Source organism: Mustelus asterias, chromosome 19, assembly GCF_964213995.1.
Source record: "Mustelus asterias chromosome 19, sMusAst1.hap1.1, whole genome shotgun sequence".
In the NCBI taxonomy this organism is placed as follows: Eukaryota; Metazoa; Chordata; class Chondrichthyes; order Carcharhiniformes; family Triakidae; genus Mustelus; species Mustelus asterias.
The window spans coordinates 11169753-11187549 of record NC_135819.1 but is presented as its reverse complement, the minus strand read 5'-3'; the positions used below and the strand labels follow the sequence as shown (position 1 = coordinate 11187549).

Sequence of the window (17797 nt, the reverse complement as noted above, 5' to 3'; positions counted from 1 at the left end):
GAGGCAGTCAGTAGTAGAGGCGGGTACAATTTTGTCTTTTAAAAAGCATTTAGACTGTTACGTGGGTAAGAAGAGTATAGAGGGATATGGGCCAAATGCGGGCAATTGGGACTAACTTAGTGACAAAAACTGGGAGGCATGGACAAGTTGGGCCGAAGGGCCTGTTTCCATGCTATGAACCTCTGACTCTGTATGGAATGAGCTGCCAGAGAAAGTGGTTGAGGCGGGTTCAATAGCAGCATTTAAAAGGCATTTGGATAAATACATGGATGGGAAAGGATGAGAGGGGTGTGGACCAAACGCGGGCAATTGGGACGAGCTGGTTGGCATGGACCTGTTGGGTGTAAGGGCCTGTTTCTATGCTCTGTTGCTCGAGGACTCTGTGCCCCTTGCTGTTCTGGGCTGGCTCGTGAAGGTTTGACAGCATTCTGGTTTGTTCACTCGCTTAGCTGCCAAAAGCAAAGCAGTTTTCCCCCTCCCGTCCCTCCCTCCCCGCCCCCGGCCCTTCGAGAGTTGGCCTTTATTTTATGGCTCCTGCTCTCTGCGCAGAGTGGAATTCCTCTCAGCTGGCCTCGCTCTTCCCCAGACACGCGGAGGATGCCAAGATCGGAATTTTTCTGGCAAAGATTTGACTGCTCTCGGGAGGGGCAGGGTGGGGGGCTGCCGTGCTGAGTGGTGCAGGTGCACGCACGGAATGGGGTCTCAGTCCCGGGTTGTTCCTGCGCGCCTCGTCTTTTGCCCCGACGTTTCCTCGCCGCTGGGATGAAGCGCAGGAGTCGGGAGGGGTGGGGTGGAGACGCATTGTACAATTTGGAGCTTGAAAAAACTCTTCAGTTCTTCCAATAAATAGTGTAACTTGATTGCGAGTGGGCCGAGAGGGAACAAAAGGGGCTTTCTGTGTAATGATCTTACGGCGCTAATTGAGTCAGTGAGTCCAAATGAAAATATTTGACCATGACCCTAATTCTTTCTCCGAATTTGAAAGAGCAAGGTTCAGGATTTTGTGTGTGTGTTTGTGTGTGTGTGTGATTTCTGATTTTTCTCTCGCTCTGTTCCTGATTTGCGTGTCTGTGTGTGATCTGTGTTTATCCACATTTGTTCATCATTGTAGGTGTCTCTCAGTACCTGTTTTTGTGTGTCTCTGTCAGTTCACCTTTGTGTGTGTGTGTCTCCGTGTGCATGTCTGTCTCTGTGCGTGTGTGACTGCGCGCGACCGACTCTGTGCGCGCGCGCGACCGACTCTGCGTGCGCGACCGACTCTGTGCGCGCCCGCGACCGACTGTGCGCGCCCGTGACCGACTCTGTGCGCGCCCGTGACCGACTCTGTGCGCGCGCGCGCGACCGACTCTGTGTGCGCGCGCGACCGACTCTGTGCGCGCGCGCGACCGACTCTGTGTGCGCGCGCGCGACCGACTCTGTGCGCGCGCGCGACCGACTCTGTGTGCGCGCGCGACCGACTCTGTGTGCGCGCGCGCGACCGACTCTGTGCGCGTGCGCGACCGACTCTGTGTGCGCGCGCGCGACCGACTCTGTGTGCGCACGCGCGACCGACTCTGTGTGCGCGCGCGCGACCGACTCTGTGTGCGCGCGCGCGACCGACTCTGTGTGCGCGCGCGCGACCGACTCTGTGTGCGCGCGCGCGACCGACTCTGTGCGCGCGCGCGACCGACTCTGTGTGCGCGCGCGCGACCGACTCTGTGTGCGCGCGCGCGACCGACTCTGTGTGTGCGCGCGCGCGACCGACTCTGTGTGCGCGCGCGCGACCGACTCTGTGTGCGCGCGCGCGACCGACTCTGTGCGCGCGCGCGACCGACTCTGTGCGCGCGACCGACTCTGTGCGCGCGCGCGACCGACTCTGTGCGCGCGCGCGATCGACTCTGTGTGCGCGCGCGCGACCGACTCTGTGCGCGCGCGCGACCGACTCTGTGTGCGCGCGCGCGACCGACTCTGTGTGCGCGCGCGCGACCGACTCTGTGTGCGCGCGCGCGACCGACTCTGTGTGCGCGCGCGCGACCGACTGTGTGCGCGCGCGCGACCGACTCTGTGTGCGCGCGCGCGACCGACTCTGTGTGCGCGCGCGCGACCGACTCTGTGTGCGCGCGCGCGACCGACTCTGTGCGCGCGCGCGATCGACTCTGTGTGCGCGCGCGCGACCGACTCTGTGTGCGCGCGCGCGACCGACTCTGTGTGCGCGCGCGCGACCGACTCTGTGTGCGCGCGCGCGACCGACTCTGTGTGCGCGCGCGCGACCGACTCTGTGTGCGCGCGCGCGACCGACTCTGTGTGCGCGCGCGCGACCGACTGTGTGCGCGCGCGCGACCGACTCTGTGTGCGCGCGCGCGACCGACTCTGTGTGCGCGCGCGCGACCGACTCTGTGTGCGCGCGCGCGACCGACTCTGTGTGCGCGCGCGCGACCGACTCTGTGTGCGCGCGCGCGACCGACTCTGTGTGCGCGCGCGCGACCGACTCTGTGTGCGCGCGCGCGACCGACTCTGTGTGCGCGCGACCGACTCTGTGTGCGCGCGCGCGACCGACTCTGTGTGCGCGCGCGCGACCGACTCTGTGTGCGCGCGCGCGACCGACTCTGTGTGCGCGCGCGCGACCGACTCTGTGCGCGCGCGCGACCGACTCTGTGCGCGCGCGCGACCGACATGTCTGTATGTGTGTGTGTAGGTGTTACTGTGTCTTTGTATATCTATGTCTACTTGTCATTGTGTGCGTCTATGTCTGATCATGTGTGTGCTTGTGGCTGCAATTGTTTTTGTGTGTGTGTATACACGTGCGTGTTGCAATGTTCCCCTCTGTCCATTTTTTGCGTGTGCTTGCAGCTGTATGTGTCTGTCTGTGTACACGTGTGGATGAGTCTGTGTCTGTCTGTGTCTGTCTGCGTGCGCACCTGTAGATTGTTCATTGATATCACAGCTGAATAACCTGTCAACCCCTGACAAACGGCCACCGCTCACATCTGTCGAAAGGTTTCCCTGGAGCGAGTTAACACCTTTCAGGAAAGGGAGTGGATTCCCTGTTGTCCTCATTGTGTATCTCAATAATGGCTAATTTCCGCATCTTTCATTCCCAGTTCTTTGGAATGTTCCAGAATGACAATCACTCAAAACCAAAGCCACTTTGAATAGAATCTGGGAATGGTCCTTGGGGAATTTCAGCAGGGATAGGGATAATGTGAGCCAGGAATGTTTACCATGAAATCTTTTATTAGATTGACGGAAAATGTTCATAAATAAAAGGCTAGATTAAATTGCAAAGTGTAAATAAATATGGATGCAGAATGGGAAGGTGGGTGCGTTTGATGGAACGTGTTGTATTTATGAAGCACCTCTCGGGGGCTGTGGGACATTGCGGAATATCTCACCGTGCACTGTTTTCCAGCGTTGCCACTGTTGCTATTGCAGCCACTCCATTTCCAACAAGTTCCCACGAGCTCTCGCTCAGATTTTTGGCAGGTTGCCCAGGACACAAGGAGGACTCCCCATTTCCCGACACAAATAATGCTGCGGGCATTGTCATTCTGAGCAAAGGGATTGTCCGCGGTTTCCAAGATGTTTAAATGGGTCATATCTGAGGGAAGGAGGGAGGAGGGAAAGAGGAAATGAGGGAGGAGGGGAGGAGCGAGGTGGGGAAAGGGGGAAGGAGGGAGGTGGGGAGAGGAGGGAGGGAGGCAGGTGGGGAGAGGAGGGAGGGAGGCAGGTGGGGAGAGGAGGGAGGGAGGCAGGTGGGGAGAGGAGGGAGGGAGGCAGGTGGGGAGAGAGGGAGGGAGGCAGGTGGGGAGAGAGAGAGGGAGGCAGGTGGGGAGAGAGAGAGGGAGGCAGGTGGGGAGAGGGAGAGGGAGGCAGGTGGGGAGAGGGAGAGGGAGGCAGGTGGGGAGAGAGAGAGGGAGGCAGGTGGGGAGAGAGAGAGGGAGGCAGGTGGGGAGAGAGAGAGGGAGGCAGGTGGGGAGAGAGAGAGGGAGGCAGGTGGGGAGAGAGAGAGGGAGGCAGGTGGGGAGAGAGAGAGGGAGGCAGGTGGGGAGAGAGAGAGGGAGGCAGGTGGGGAGAGAGAGAGGGAGGCAGGTGGGGAGAGAGAGAGGGAGGCAGGTGGGGAGAGAGAGAGGGAGGCAGGTGGGGAGAGAGAGAGGGAGGCAGGTGGGGAGAGAGAGAGGGAGGCAGGTGGGGAGAGAGAGAGGGAGGCAGGTGGGGAGAGAGAGAGGGAGGCAGGTGGGGAGAGAGAGAGGGAGGCAGGTGGGGAGAGAGAGAGGGAGGCAGGTGGGGAGAGAGAGAGGGAGGCAGGTGGGGAGAGAGAGAGGGAGGCAGGTGGGGAGAGAGAGAGGGAGGCAGGTGGGGAGAGAGAGAGGGAGGCAGGTGGGGAGAGAGAGAGGGAGGCAGGTGGGGAGAGAGAGAGGGAGGCAGGTGGGGAGAGAGAGAGGGAGGCAGGTGGGGAGAGAGAGAGGGAGGCAGGTGGGGAGAGAGAGAGGGAGGCAGGTGGGGAGAGAGAGAGGGAGGCAGGTGGGGAGAGAGAGAGGGAGGCAGGTGGGGAGAGAGAGAGGGAGGCAGGTGGGGAGAGAGAGAGGGAGGGTAGGGAGGTGGGGAGAGGGCGGGGAGGGGAGGAGGGAGATGGGGAGAGAAGGAGGGAGAGGAGGAGGGAGATGGGGAGAGAAGGAGGGAGATGGGGAGAGAAGGAGGGAGATGGGGAGAGAAGGAGGGAGATGGGGAGAGGGAAAGAAGGAGGGAGAGGGGGAGAGGGAGAGAAGGAGGGAGATGGGGGGAGGGAGATGGGGTGGGGGAGAGGGGAAAGAAGGGAGGCACTGTTAACTCACAGCGCCAGAGACCCGGGTTCAATTCCGGCCTCAGGTCACTGTGTGGAGTTTTTCCCTTTTTCCCGTGTGCTGTGTGGGTTTCCTCCGGCTGCTCCGGTTTCCTTCCACAGTCCAAAGGTTAGGTGGATTGGCCATGCTAAATTGCCCCTTAGTGTCAGGGGGGATTAGCAGGGTAAATATGTGAGATTACGGGGATAGGGCTTGGGTGGGATTGTTGTTGGTGCTGGCTTGATGGGCTGAATGGCCTCCTTCTGCGCTGTAGGGATTCTATGAAAGTAGCGTTGCTAACGCCGCCAGGATTGGTTTGGGGTCTCTTGGAATCAAAGGTAAATCTCCAGGATACTGCCCCTGGAGAAAAGTCACCCGGATATCCAAAAAGATAATTCCTTTGGACTTTCCTCTTTATCGGAATAACAAATATTGAAGGGGGGAGGGGGTTTGACATTCAAGCATCATCCAATTAGATAAGGAGTCTTCTTGCTTTCCGGTTGGCGTAGGAAGCAGACCGTCACGAGGATGGATGTGTTGTCCAACACAAACTCAAGTTTATTTATTCGTCACATGTAAGGCTTACATTAACACTGCAATGAAGTTACTGTGAAATTCCCCTCATGGCTAGAACGTGTGGGGGGAGGACACATCATGTGATGGAAACCCCCCAGGAATACATTTAACCGCAGTTGGCAACCCTCGTTGAGAGCTAGAGCGGGTTCCAAGTTCCCGTCTTCATGTGATCTCCACTGGGAACGACCCGGACTCCCCGCATCCTTTCTGCAACAACGCACCTTCCCAAATTGGCGGGGGGGGGGGGGGGGGTGGGGGAAGAGGAGGGGGGAAACATTACAGAAGTGGGGGAGGGGAAAGTTGGGTAGGGGGGGGGGGCGGGGGTTAAGGAGCGGAGAGATAGATGAGGGAAACTCCGTGGGAATAGATTCATAAACAGCCTGAGCCCAGTCAGGCCAGAAAACACATTCTGCTTCCTAATTCGAAGGAGAGTTGAATAGTTCATAAAACGGAGAATCTCAACAGACTCTGATTACTTCCCCATGTTGTAGAGTGAGACTGTAGAGGGGAGGAACCGAAGCTTTTAGTTCCTAACTGAAAGGCTGTGATATGTATCCTGAATGCTGGAACCTTCCTTCACTGGTGGTAATCTTTATTTTAATTTGTTTATGGGATGTGGGCGTCGCTGGCTGGCCAGCATTTATTGCCCATCCCTAATTGCCCCTTGAGAGAGTGGTGGTGAGCTGCCGCCTTGAACTGCCACAGTCCATTAAGACCATAAGACATAGGAGCAGAATTAGGCCACTCGGTCCATCGAGTCTACTCTGCCATTCAATCATGGCTGATATTTTTCTCATCCCCATTCTCCTGCCTTTTCCCCATAACCCCATTAGTTTATTTATTGGTATCACAGTCGGCGACACAATGAAGTTATTGTGAAAATCCCCCAGTCGCCACACTCCGCCACCTGTTCGGGTACACTGAGGGAGAATTTAGCACGGCCAATGCACCCTAACCAGCACGTCTTTCGGACTGTGGGAGGAAACTGGTACACCCGGAGGAAACCTACGTAGACATGAGGGAGAATGTGTTGACTCCACACAGACAGTGACCCAAGCTGGGAATCGAACCCGTGTCCCTGGTGCTGTGAGGCAGCAGTGCTAACCACTGTGCCACCGTGCAGGAGTCGAGAGTAGGAAAGGTGCCACACACCTGGAGATCACCACAAGGATGAAAGAGAGTTGTATAATGGAGGGTTAGTATGAAGTGTGTTGGAATATGACTTTAAGGGATTGCAACATGACACCAGCGGAAGGGAAGTGGGTCATGTGATCCAGTCTTAGTTTTACTCATGCTCTGAGCAGAGCACACACACACAGCTCTGATGCCTTCAAGGTTTCTCTCCATGTATACTGTTCTCATGTGGCTAGTTTGAATAAATAATCCCACAGCTTCTTTCCCCAAAGCCTTATGACCGATTGGTGCCATGTACAATAATTAACATCATGTCATAATCATTATAATAACATGATACACAGGAGAACCGTGTGGTTGTATCCAACAGGTAAAGGTCACCTTGTGTAAAGGAATCCTGCTCCAATTATAATAGTTTGTGATGAAAAGCTAAAACCTTCTGGCCACCCCCTACTGAGTGAGTGACGTTGAGTCTCGCATTGTCCACGTGCCTGAAATGTGTGGTACATTAGTAACTGCATGCGTTTTTGTGACACCATGACCTCTGGCCTCTGTTGTGACCTTTCTTGTTCTGCTCTCTCTCTCTCAGGGTGATATCCAGCAGCTGCTCATGTCCCCGGATCCGAAGGCAGCCTACAGCTACTGCGAGAGTTACATACCGGACTGCGACAGCCTTCTGCCGTACCCCCTGAAGTTTCCGGAACCCGTTTACGAGGAAGAGGTGCGTGCGCTCTGTATTTATTCCGTGCCTTGCGGCGCTCTTTGGGCTAATTCTCCCGTCCTGCTCAAATCTGGGGAAAAAATGGCACCAGGGAACCAATGGTGCCTTCACACTCTGGCAAAGCGGTGTCCAGCCAGTTGGAGACCTAAGCATGTCAGGAGAAGTTTCCACTGTTTCCAAAGATTAAGCAAACAGTTGATTCTCAATTGGAAACCCAACTGTCAAGGAATTACCTCTTGTGTGTGCTTCCTTTTTGTCCCCTCTGCTTGCTCCCAGCTTGGAAGTTCTTCTTTATGAGGAGGGATAGATGAGGGAGGAATCTCATACTTATAAAATTCTAACAGGACTAGACAAGATAGATGCAGGGAGGATGTTCCCGATGGTGGGGGAGTCCAGAACCAGGGGTCACAGTCTGAGGATTCGGGGTAGACCATTTAGGACGGAGGTGAGGAGACATTTCTTCACCCAAAGAGTGGTGAGTCTGTGGAATTCATTACCACAGGAAGTAGTTGATGCCAAAACATTGAACGTATTCAAGAGGCGGCTGGATATAGCACTTGGGGCGAATGGGATCAAAGGTTATGGGGAGAAAGCAGGATTAGGCTATTGAGTTGGATGATCAGCCATGATCGCGATGAATGGTGGCGCAGACTTGAAGGGCCGAATGGCCTCCTCCTGCTCCTATCTTCTAAGGTCCGATGTTTATTGAGTGCTTGGTCTCCCTGGACAAGCCCTCCCAGCCAGTCCCCACCCCCATGGTTGTTTATCTGTCAATAAGCCTTGAGAACTGTCCAAATTGTGCGTTGGTTACAATGGCCCCCATCTGTTGCTCCCAATAAATTAGGCGGTGGTACTTAGAGGGGTCATTGCAAGTTTAACAAATGAGTATTTGTATGGGGCAAACCTGCAATCTGTTGCCCCCGCGCTATTTGGACGGCTTGACTTTTGACCCAGCTGAGGAAAGAGGTTGTGTCACATGGTCAGCTTAGTGACTTGATGGTTAATAATCTCTCATGTGAGGGAGGGGAGGCAAGAGTGAGTTTTGAACCCTTTATTTGGGGAGAGTTACAGAACAAAGAGATCTAGGGGTACATGTTCATAGCTCCTTGAAAGTGGAGTCACAGGTGGACAGAGTGGTGAAGAAGGCATTCGGCATGCTTGGTTTCATTGGTCAGAACATTGAATACAGGATTAGGACATCTTGTTGAAGTTGTACAAGACATTGGTAAGGCCACACTTGGAATACTGTGTGCAATTCTGGTCACCCTATTATAGAAAGGATATTATTAAACTAGAAAGAGTGCAGAAAAGATTTACGAGGATGCTACCGGGACTTGATGGTTTGAGTTATAAGGAGAGGCTGGATAGACTGGGACTTTTTTCTCTGGAGCATAGAAGGCTGAGGGGTAACCTTATAGAGGTCTATAAAATAGTGAGGGGCATAGATCAGCTAGATAGTCAACATTTTTTCCCAAAGTTAGGGGAGTTTAAAACTAGAGGGCATAGGTTTAAGGTGAGAGGGGAGAGATACAAAAGGGTCCAGAGGGGCAATTTTTTCACACAGAGGGTGGTGAGTGTCTGGTACGAGCTGCCAGAGGCAGTAGTAGAGGCAGGTTCAATTTTGTCTTTTACATAGCATTTAGTTACATGGGTATGATGGGTATAGAGGGATATGGGCCAAATGCATTGACCACTTTATCCGGCAGCTCATTCCACACTCCCACCACTCTCTGCGTGAAGAAGCCCCCCCTAATATTCCCTTTAAACTTTTCTCCTTTCACCCTTAACCCATGCCCTCTGGTTTTTTTCTCCCCTAGCCTCAGCGGAAAAAGCCTGCTTGCATTCACTCTATCTATCCCCATCAAAATCTTATACACCTCTATCAAATCTCCCCTCAATCTTCTACGCTCCAGGGAATAAAGTCCCAACCTATTCAATCTCTCTCTGTAACTCAGCTTCTCAAGTCCCGGCAACATCCTTGTGAACCTTCTCTGCACTCTTTCAATCTTATTTACATCCTTCCTGTAACTAGGTGACCAAAACTGTACACAATACTCCAAATTCGGCCTCACCAATGCCTTATATAACCTTACCAGAGGGTTGTCAGAGGGTTGGCGATGGTGACCTAGAAAGAACACACGAACTAGAAGCAGGAGTTGGCCACCAGCCCCTTCAAGCCTGCCCCGCCATTCAATACCATCATGGCTGACCTGTGCCGGCCTCAACTCCTTTTCTGTGCCGTTTCCCCATCGCCCCCTCTCTATTCCTCCAGCTGTCAAATATTTATCCACTTTGAATACTTCCAGTGATCCAGCCTCCACTACCCTCTGAGGCCGAGAATTCCAGAGATTCACCACCCTCTGCGAGAAGAAATTCCGTCGCACCTCAGTTTTAAATGACCGACCCTTTATCTTGTAGCTACACGTCTCCTTCTCCGAGATTCTCTCACTGGTGAAAACATTTAGGATTTTCCCAGTTCTGGGTGACTTTTTTAAAATCAGATTGTTTCACACTGTGGAATTCTGCTCCTGTCTGCCACAAACAGAGAGCCGAAGGATTATCTGGATCTGTATCTCTGGGGGTCCACCGTGCAATTCCAGGCCAAAGGACGTTGCGGGGGGAGATGTGTGAGAAAGAGCATTGTTTTAGCGCAGCGAGGGTTACCGGCCTGCCACGCGCTGCCTACGAGGGTGATAGAAGCAGAGATGATCGTTGATTCCTCCAGGAAATCAGTTCAGCACTTGAAGGATATAAACTTGCAAAGCAAGAGTGATAGCACAGGGAAGTGCGGGTTAGGTGGATTGGCCATGCTAAATTGTCCCTTAGTGTCCAAAGATGTGCAGGTTAGGTGGATTGGCCATGCTAAATTGTCCCTTAGTGTCCAAAGATGTGTAGGTTAGGTGGATTGGCCATGTTAAATTGTCCCTTAGTGTCCAAAGATGTGGAGGTTAGGTGGATTGGCCGTGCTAAATTGCCCCTTAGTGTCCAAAGATGTGCAGGTTAGGTGGATTGGCCATGCTAAATTGCCCTTGGTGTCCAAAGATGTGGAGGTTAGGTGGATTGGCCATGCTAAATTGCCCCTTAGTGTCCAAGGATGTTCAGGTTAGGTGGATTGGCCATGCTAAATTGCCCCTTAGTGTCCAAAGATGTGTAGGTTAGGTGGATTGGCCATGCTAAATTGCCCCTTGGTGTCCAAAGATGTGCAGGTTAGGTGGATTGGCCATGCTAAGTTGCCCCTTAGTGTCCAAGGATGTTCAGGTTAGGTGGATTGGCCATGCTAAATTGCCCAGGTGAACTGGCCAATGTATGAGCCAGCTTGTCGGACCTGGGAGTGGAGTTTTAATTTTGGGAGTAACTCCGGCCTGAAGGGAAACTTGCCCGTGTATCCCATACGCGGGGTTTAATTGTTATTTCCGTGTGTGTGTGACATGCTTTTTATTTACAGGGTGAGACATTAAATGTGAAGCTTCAGTAATCCACCGTAACAGCAGCGAAGATGTACAAGGTCGAGGGGTCAAACACAGCCTGTCTGTGTCACCTTCTCATTCCTCAACCATCTCCACTCTGATGCTTTCTCTTGCTTTTTCAAGATTTCTCTCCGTAGGGCACTCATCTTACTTGAGTAACTTCGCTTCCCGTGACAACTCTTCCTTTCCTTGCTGACTGACCTCCGGCCAATCCCTCTCCTTATCAACTCATCTCCATTGGTGGTGGGAGGGGGGCAACCGTTATTGAACCTCTCCAGGACTCTCTGGGCTAACCTCCCACCTCTTGCACCGCCCCCCGCCTTCCCTGAGAACGTCAGCAGCACCTGCTGTGTATATTCCGATTCCCACTCGTCCCACTGCCCCGTGCGCTAACTGTCCTCGCTTGTCACCTGGCCCAGTTAACCTGCTTCAAGTTTAAAGTGACCACTCTTTCTCTTCCAACTTCTCCCGTCGGGAAAAACACACAAAAGCCTGAGGTCACGGACCAACCGACTCGAGAACAGCTTCTTCCCTGAGGGAGAATTTTAGCACGGCCAATGCATCCTAACCAGCACGTCTCTCAGACTGTGGGAGGAAACCGGAGCACCCGGAGGAAACCCACGCAGACACAGGGAGAACGTGCAGACTCCACACAGGCAGTGACCCAAGCCGGGAATCGAACCCGGGTCCCTGGTGCTGTGAGGCAGCAGTGCTAACCACTGTGCCACCCCAATACATACAATGCCCTGGATGGTAACCTCCAAGCCAGTGGTACAATGGAGGTTGACATTTCCCCCACAATTTAAGATCTGGGGTGGAATTTTCCGGCTCATACCGGTGGGATTCTCCAGTCCCGCTGCAGTGAACGGAGAACTGGCTGAGCGTCGAATTCTCCGTCCAAGCTTGGGGCGGGGGCGGGAGCGGCCGGTAAGATCGCGCCTCTGTCAGCCTTTTGCTTCCCCAACCACGGTGGCAGCACAGTGATTAGCCCTGCTGCCTCAGAAGACCAGGGACACGGGTTCGATTCCCGGCTTGGGTCACCGTCTGTGCGGAGTCTGCACGTGTTCTCCCCAATGTCTGCGTGGGTTTCCTCCGGGTGCTCCTGTTTCCCCCCACACTCCAAAGATGCGCAGGATCGGGGGATTGGCCGTGCTAAATTGCCCCTTAGCGTCCAAAGACGTGCTGGTGAGGTGGCTAAATTCTCCCTCAGTGTTACCTGAACAGGCGCCGGAGTGTGGCGAGTGGGGGATTTTCACAGTAACTTCATTGCGGTGTTAATGTAAGCCTTACTTGTGACACTAATAAATAAATTTAAACATGAACTTGAACATAAACTCTCTTCCCTCACCCCTGCACCGTTTCACCTCCACACGCCCCCCCCCTGCTTTCTTTCTCTTGGTGCGTCTCCCCCGCCTCAGTGTCTCTTTCTCGGTGCTTTTTACAGACTCGTCCCCGCCACAAAAACAGGAGGAAGGGTCGCAAGCGATCCAAACAGAAGGGCAAGGGCAAATCAAAGAAATCGAAAAAAAATCGCAGGAAGAAGAAGAAAGATCGTGCGGCCCGGCAAAAGATAGAAACTTTTGGGGTTGGGGAACAGGTAGACAACGACAAAACAACAAAAAAAAAATCACAAAACAAAATCCCACCAAAACAACCGATCGAGCTCCTTCTTAGGGCAATGTAGGAGGAGCTTTGCCATGTTATGATTCTGCTAACACGGACTAAAACAGGCTTGTCACACTCCGCAAAGCCCTGTTCATACTGCATTGCTGTCACCCACGTCCTTGCCCCATTACGTCCCCGTCTCTTCACAGGATGAGGGTTTGTGAAAGGAAAATGGGTGGGGGGAGAAGGGGGGGGGGGGGAGAAGGTGGGGGGGGAATGGTATCGAATGTGAATGCGACACTGGGGTCGTTGATTTGTTAACTCGGGACAGGCGATAGTCACCTAGTGGTTTCGGATTAATGACCTCCATTGTGTTTATTTTTCACCCCCCCGGTGCCTGGCCCAAATCATAGAATCCCCACGGTGCAGGAGGAGGCCATTCAGCCCATCGAGTCTGCACCAACCACAATCCCACCCAGGCCCCAATGCTGTCACCCAACTTATTTAACCTGCTACTCCCTCTGACACTAAGGTGTGGGCGATGCCAGTGTTGGATTGGGGTGGGCACAGTAAGAAGCCTCTGAAACCAGGTTAAAGTCCCACAGGTTTATTTGGAATCATGAGCTTTCAGAGCGCTGCTTCTTCATCAGGTGAGTGGAGAGGTAGAGAGGTGTCTTTGTCTATATATATGCCGTGTTTGTGAACCTACCTCTCCACTCACCTGATGAAGGAGCAGCGCTCCGAAAGCTCGCGATTCCAAATAAATCTGTCGGACTGACACTAAGGGGCAAATGAGCATGGCTAATCCACCTAACCTGCACGTCTTTCGGACTGTGGGAGGAAACTGGAGCACCCGGAGGAAACCCACGCAGGGGAGAACGTGCAGACTCCACACAGACAGTGACCCAAGCCGGGAATCGAACCCAGGTCCCTGGCGCTGTGAGGCAGCAGTGCTAACCACTGTGCCACCCCTTAGTGCAATGGACTTGGCAATGGGTTGTTTGGGCCCAGTTTTGTTAACTGAAAAAGTGGTACTGTAAGCCAAACACCTGAATGACCAAAAGACGCGCTGGTTAGGGTGCATTGGCCATGCTAAATTCTCCCTCAGTGTTACCCGAACAGGCGCCGGAGTGTGGCGACTAGGGGAGTTTCACAGTAACTTCACTGCAGTGTTAATGTAAGCCTTACTTGTGACACTAATAAATAAACCTGATAAACTAAAATATACAGTCTCATATATTGAGTCACTCATGAGGACTCCCCATCCCAAACATCTCAACGTGCCGGGAACCACAAGGAACAGGAGAGGCCATTCAGCCCCTCGGGCCGGTTCCACCTTTCATTGAGACCATGACGTCTTCTATCTTCTTTCCTTTACCCACCTTCCATTCACTTAATTCCCCCTGGCCAACAAATATCTCTCCATGTTAACCTGGAATGTTTCAACTCGCTCAACAGATTCTCGATGCAAGAGTTCCAGATTATCTAAGAAAAGATATATTCTTAATGGGGAGGGGGGGCGGGGACGGAGGCAGTGGCAGGGGGGGGCAGAGGATGCTTAGGAACAATTGGGAGTAAATTGGTGGACACGAAGATTGGCTGACATTGGAGCAGAGATCCGATAGCAACAGAAAACGGGGTTCAGATTTCACACACTGCCGTTCTGGTCACAAACAGATCCTGCAAAGGGCTTCCCTCCATGGGGAGGGGTTGGCGAGATAATGGCCACACTCCCCACCCTCTCCGATCCCCTGTCCACACCCCTACCCCATCCTCCCCAGCCTCCTCCCCCACCCTCTCCACCCCACCCTCCCCCACCCTCTCCACCCCACCCTCCCCCACTCTCTCCACCCCCCTCCCCCACCCTATTTACCCCTCCCCCACCCTCCCCCTCCCCCTCCCGGTGATTTGGATGCACTCTGAACGGGGTTTGAAGAGCGTTATATTTGTCGCAAATGAGTTAATGCGTCACAGCGATTGCTGGTAATTGGAATGTGCGCTTCACGACCGTAACCAAGAGCAATAATCCGGCTTTTTTTTTTACCACTCGAGTTGCTGGGCTTTTAACATCACGCACTGTCCGAAGCCTCACACCACGCGGCAATCACCAGCTTCTGTTAACCTCCGAGGTTATGATTTATCGCAGAATTACTGATTTTCTTTCAAGGTGCGTGTGACCAGGTGTGAACCAAACGCGGATCGACGTCGGACTGTCTTTGGAGGCTGGAGCAGGCTGGCTCTGGGGTTCATTGGAACAGGAGAACCAGGAGCGGGAGTAGGCCATCAGGCCCCTCGAGTCTGCTCCGCCATTCAATAAGATCATGGCTGATCTTTTCGTGGACTCAGCTCCACTTACCCGCCCGCTCACCGTAACCCTTAATTCCTTCACTGTTCAAAAATGTATCTATCCTTGCCTTAAAAACATTCAATGAGGTAGCCTCAACTGCTTCACTGGGCAGGGAATTCCACAGATTCACAACCCTTTGGGTGAAGAAGTTCCTCCTCAACTCAGTCCTAAATCTGCTCCCCCTTATTTTGAGGCCATGCCCCCTGGTTCGAGTGGCTTTTGCTACCAAATAAACCTGTTGGACTTTAACCTGGTGTTGTTAAACTTCTTACTGTGTTTACCCCAGTCCAATGCCGGCATCTCCACATCTAGTTTCACCCATCAGTGGAAACAACCTCCCTGCTTCTATCTTATCTATTCCCTTGATAATCTTATACGTTTCTATAAGATCTCCCCTCATTCTCCTGAATTCCAATGAGTATAGCCCCAGTCTACTCAGTCTCTCCTCATAAGCCAACCCTCTCAACTCCAGAATCAACCGAGTGAATCTCCTCTGCACCCCAGATTAGGCCGAATCACTTGGTGAGTTGGGAGGACTGCGTATGGAGCAGAGAAAGAATAATAAAGGTTAGAACCATAGAATCCCTACAGTGCAAAAGGAGGCTATTCGGCCCATCGAGTCTGCACCGACCACATCCCCACCCAGGCCTTATCCCCATAACCCCATGTATTTACCCTAGCTATTCCCCCTGGCACTAAGGGGCAATTTAGCATGTCCAACACGGTGGCACAGTGGTCAGCACTGCTGCCTCACTGTGCCAGGGACCCGGGTTCGATTCCTGACTTGGGTCACTGTGCGGAGTCTGCACATTTTCCCCGTGTCTGCGTGGGTTTCCTCCGGGTGCTCTGGTTTCCTCTCACAGCCCGAAAGACGTGCTGGTTAAGTGCATTGGCCATGCTAAATTCTCCCTCAGTGTACCCGAACAGGCGCCGGAGTGGCGACTAGGGGCTTTTCACAGTAACTTCTTTGCAGTGTTAATGTAAGCCTCCTTGTGACTAATAAATAAACTTTATCTTTGGAGTGTGGGAGGAAACCGGAGCACCCGGAGGAAACCCACACAGACACGGGGAGAACGTGCAGACTCCACACAGACAAGTGACCCGAGGCCGGAATTGAACCGGAGTGAGACAGAGAGAACTCCACCACCCCCTTTGCAACAGGAAAGAGAGATAATATTTTTCAAATGAATTCAAAATGATTTGAAGCTCCTTTGATTAAAATATTTGGTATATTGCCCCCCCGCCCCCCCACCCCATTGGCCACATTCCAGTCAGGAAGCTGGTAACTGGACAATTGGCGCAAGTAAGCAACATTGTCCTGTGCCTGTCTGGGAGGTGGTAAAAGATTCCCAAATTTCCTTTCTCCTCCTGAGACTAGATGCTGGGCTCTGGTCTGAGGCCTACCTCCCATGGTAGATCCAGAGTACGCCCCTCCTGTTTTCACTCATGGGGCATGGGCGTCGCTGGCTGGCCAGCATTTATTGCCCATCCCTAGTCGCCCTTGAGAAGGTGGTAGTGAGCCGCCGCCTTGAATCACTGCAGACCACGTGCTGTGGGGTTGGGTGGCGCATCGCACTGACGCTCTGACCCATTGCTTGATGAGTGAGGTACCTAGTCAGGTCTGGGAGGTATCATAGAGTAGAAGCATCATAGAATCCCTACAGTACAGAAGGAAATTTGGCCCATCGAGCCTGTACCGACAACAGTCCCACCCAGGCCTTATCCCCGTAACCCTACATATTTACCCTGCTAATCATCTCCGAACTAGGGTCGGTTTAGCACGGTCAATCCACCTAACCCGCACATCGTTGGACTGTGGGAGGAAACCGGAGCACCCGGAGGACACCCACGCAGACACGGGAGAACGTGCAGACTCCACACGGACAGTGACCCGAGGCAGGAATCGAACCCGGGACCCTGGCGCAGTGAGGCAGCAGTGCTAACCACTGTGCCGCCGTGCCGCCCTGTGACCACCATTCTCTTCAGATCAGCTGAAGTCACCAGGAGGGTTGGTCGACTGGCCAGGTTCCTCTCGAGTTGCTGAGGCCTAACGCACCCTTTTTTGCTTTTTCCTCCCTTGTGTAGGGTAAGGAGCTGACCCCACCTGAGGAAGTCGGGAATGCCTATGACTATTTCCTTGGCGCGGAGTATTACACAGATTTGGAGTCAGCTATCCACAATGCCTCCGTCCACACGGAATTTGTTGGTGGAAATGTAACAGATCATGAGGTAAGCCCACCCTCCCCCGTTGCTTCAACTCATCTATCAACACCTTGACAGCCAAGCAGCATGGCGGCCATTAAGCTTCATGGACTATCAGGATACCTGTGCCTCATGCTTAGAGAGGTGAAAACCAGTGAGCAGTGCTTCCAGAGAGATTCATGTCCAGGTCCCGCGTTGACACAAGTTCTATTCTCGTTTGAAATCCATAATGACTCCAAAATCATTCTCCTTAACCCCCCCTAGAAGGAACAATACAGTAAAATGTGGAGATAAGAATGCTGGTTTGAACTGCGGCGCAGAAGAGGCCATTCGGCCCATTGAGTCTGCACGGACTCTCTGACAAAGGATCTTACCCAGGCCCCCTTCATCCACCCTATCCCCATATCCACAGATACTTACTCCACTAATCCACCAAACATCTTTGGACATGAAGGGGCAATTTAGCATGGCCAATCTACCCAGCCTGCACATCTTTGGACACTAAAGGGGCAATTTAGCATAGCCAATCTACCCAGCCTGCACATCTTTGGACACTAAAGGGCAATTTAGCATGGCCAATCCCCCTAACCCACACATCTTTGGACACTAAAGGGCAATTTAGCATGGCCAATCCACCTAACCTGCACATCTTTGGACACTAAGGGGCAATTTAGCATGGCCAATCCCCCTAACCCACACATCTTTGGACACTAAGGGGCAATTTAGCATGGCTAATCCACCCTAACCTGCACATCTTTGGAGTGTGGGAGGAAACCGGAGCACCCGGAGGAAACCCACGTAGACACGGGGAGAACGTGCAGACTCCACACACACTGACCCAAACTGGAAATCGAACCCAGGTCCCCGGCGCTGTGAGGCGGCAGTGCTAACCACTGTGCCATCTGTTGGAGCAAAGAGGCCATTCAGTCCCTTGCAGTCATGCCAG

At 53.2% G+C, this 17797-nt stretch overlaps 1 protein-coding gene across 1 annotated transcript in view; it reads left to right on the top strand.

Moving 5' to 3' along the window:
- The window catches only part of LOC144507597 (uncharacterized), a 282765-nt gene that overhangs the window by 114866 nt on the left and 150102 nt on the right, over positions 1–17797 (top strand). Inside the window, exons 5-7 of the mRNA XM_078234752.1 lie at positions 7099–7230; positions 12142–12294; positions 16735–16878. Of these exons, the coding sequence (XP_078090878.1) occupies positions 7099–7230; positions 12142–12294; positions 16735–16878 (429 nt within the window). The remainder of the gene's footprint in view (positions 1–7098; positions 7231–12141; positions 12295–16734; positions 16879–17797) is intronic.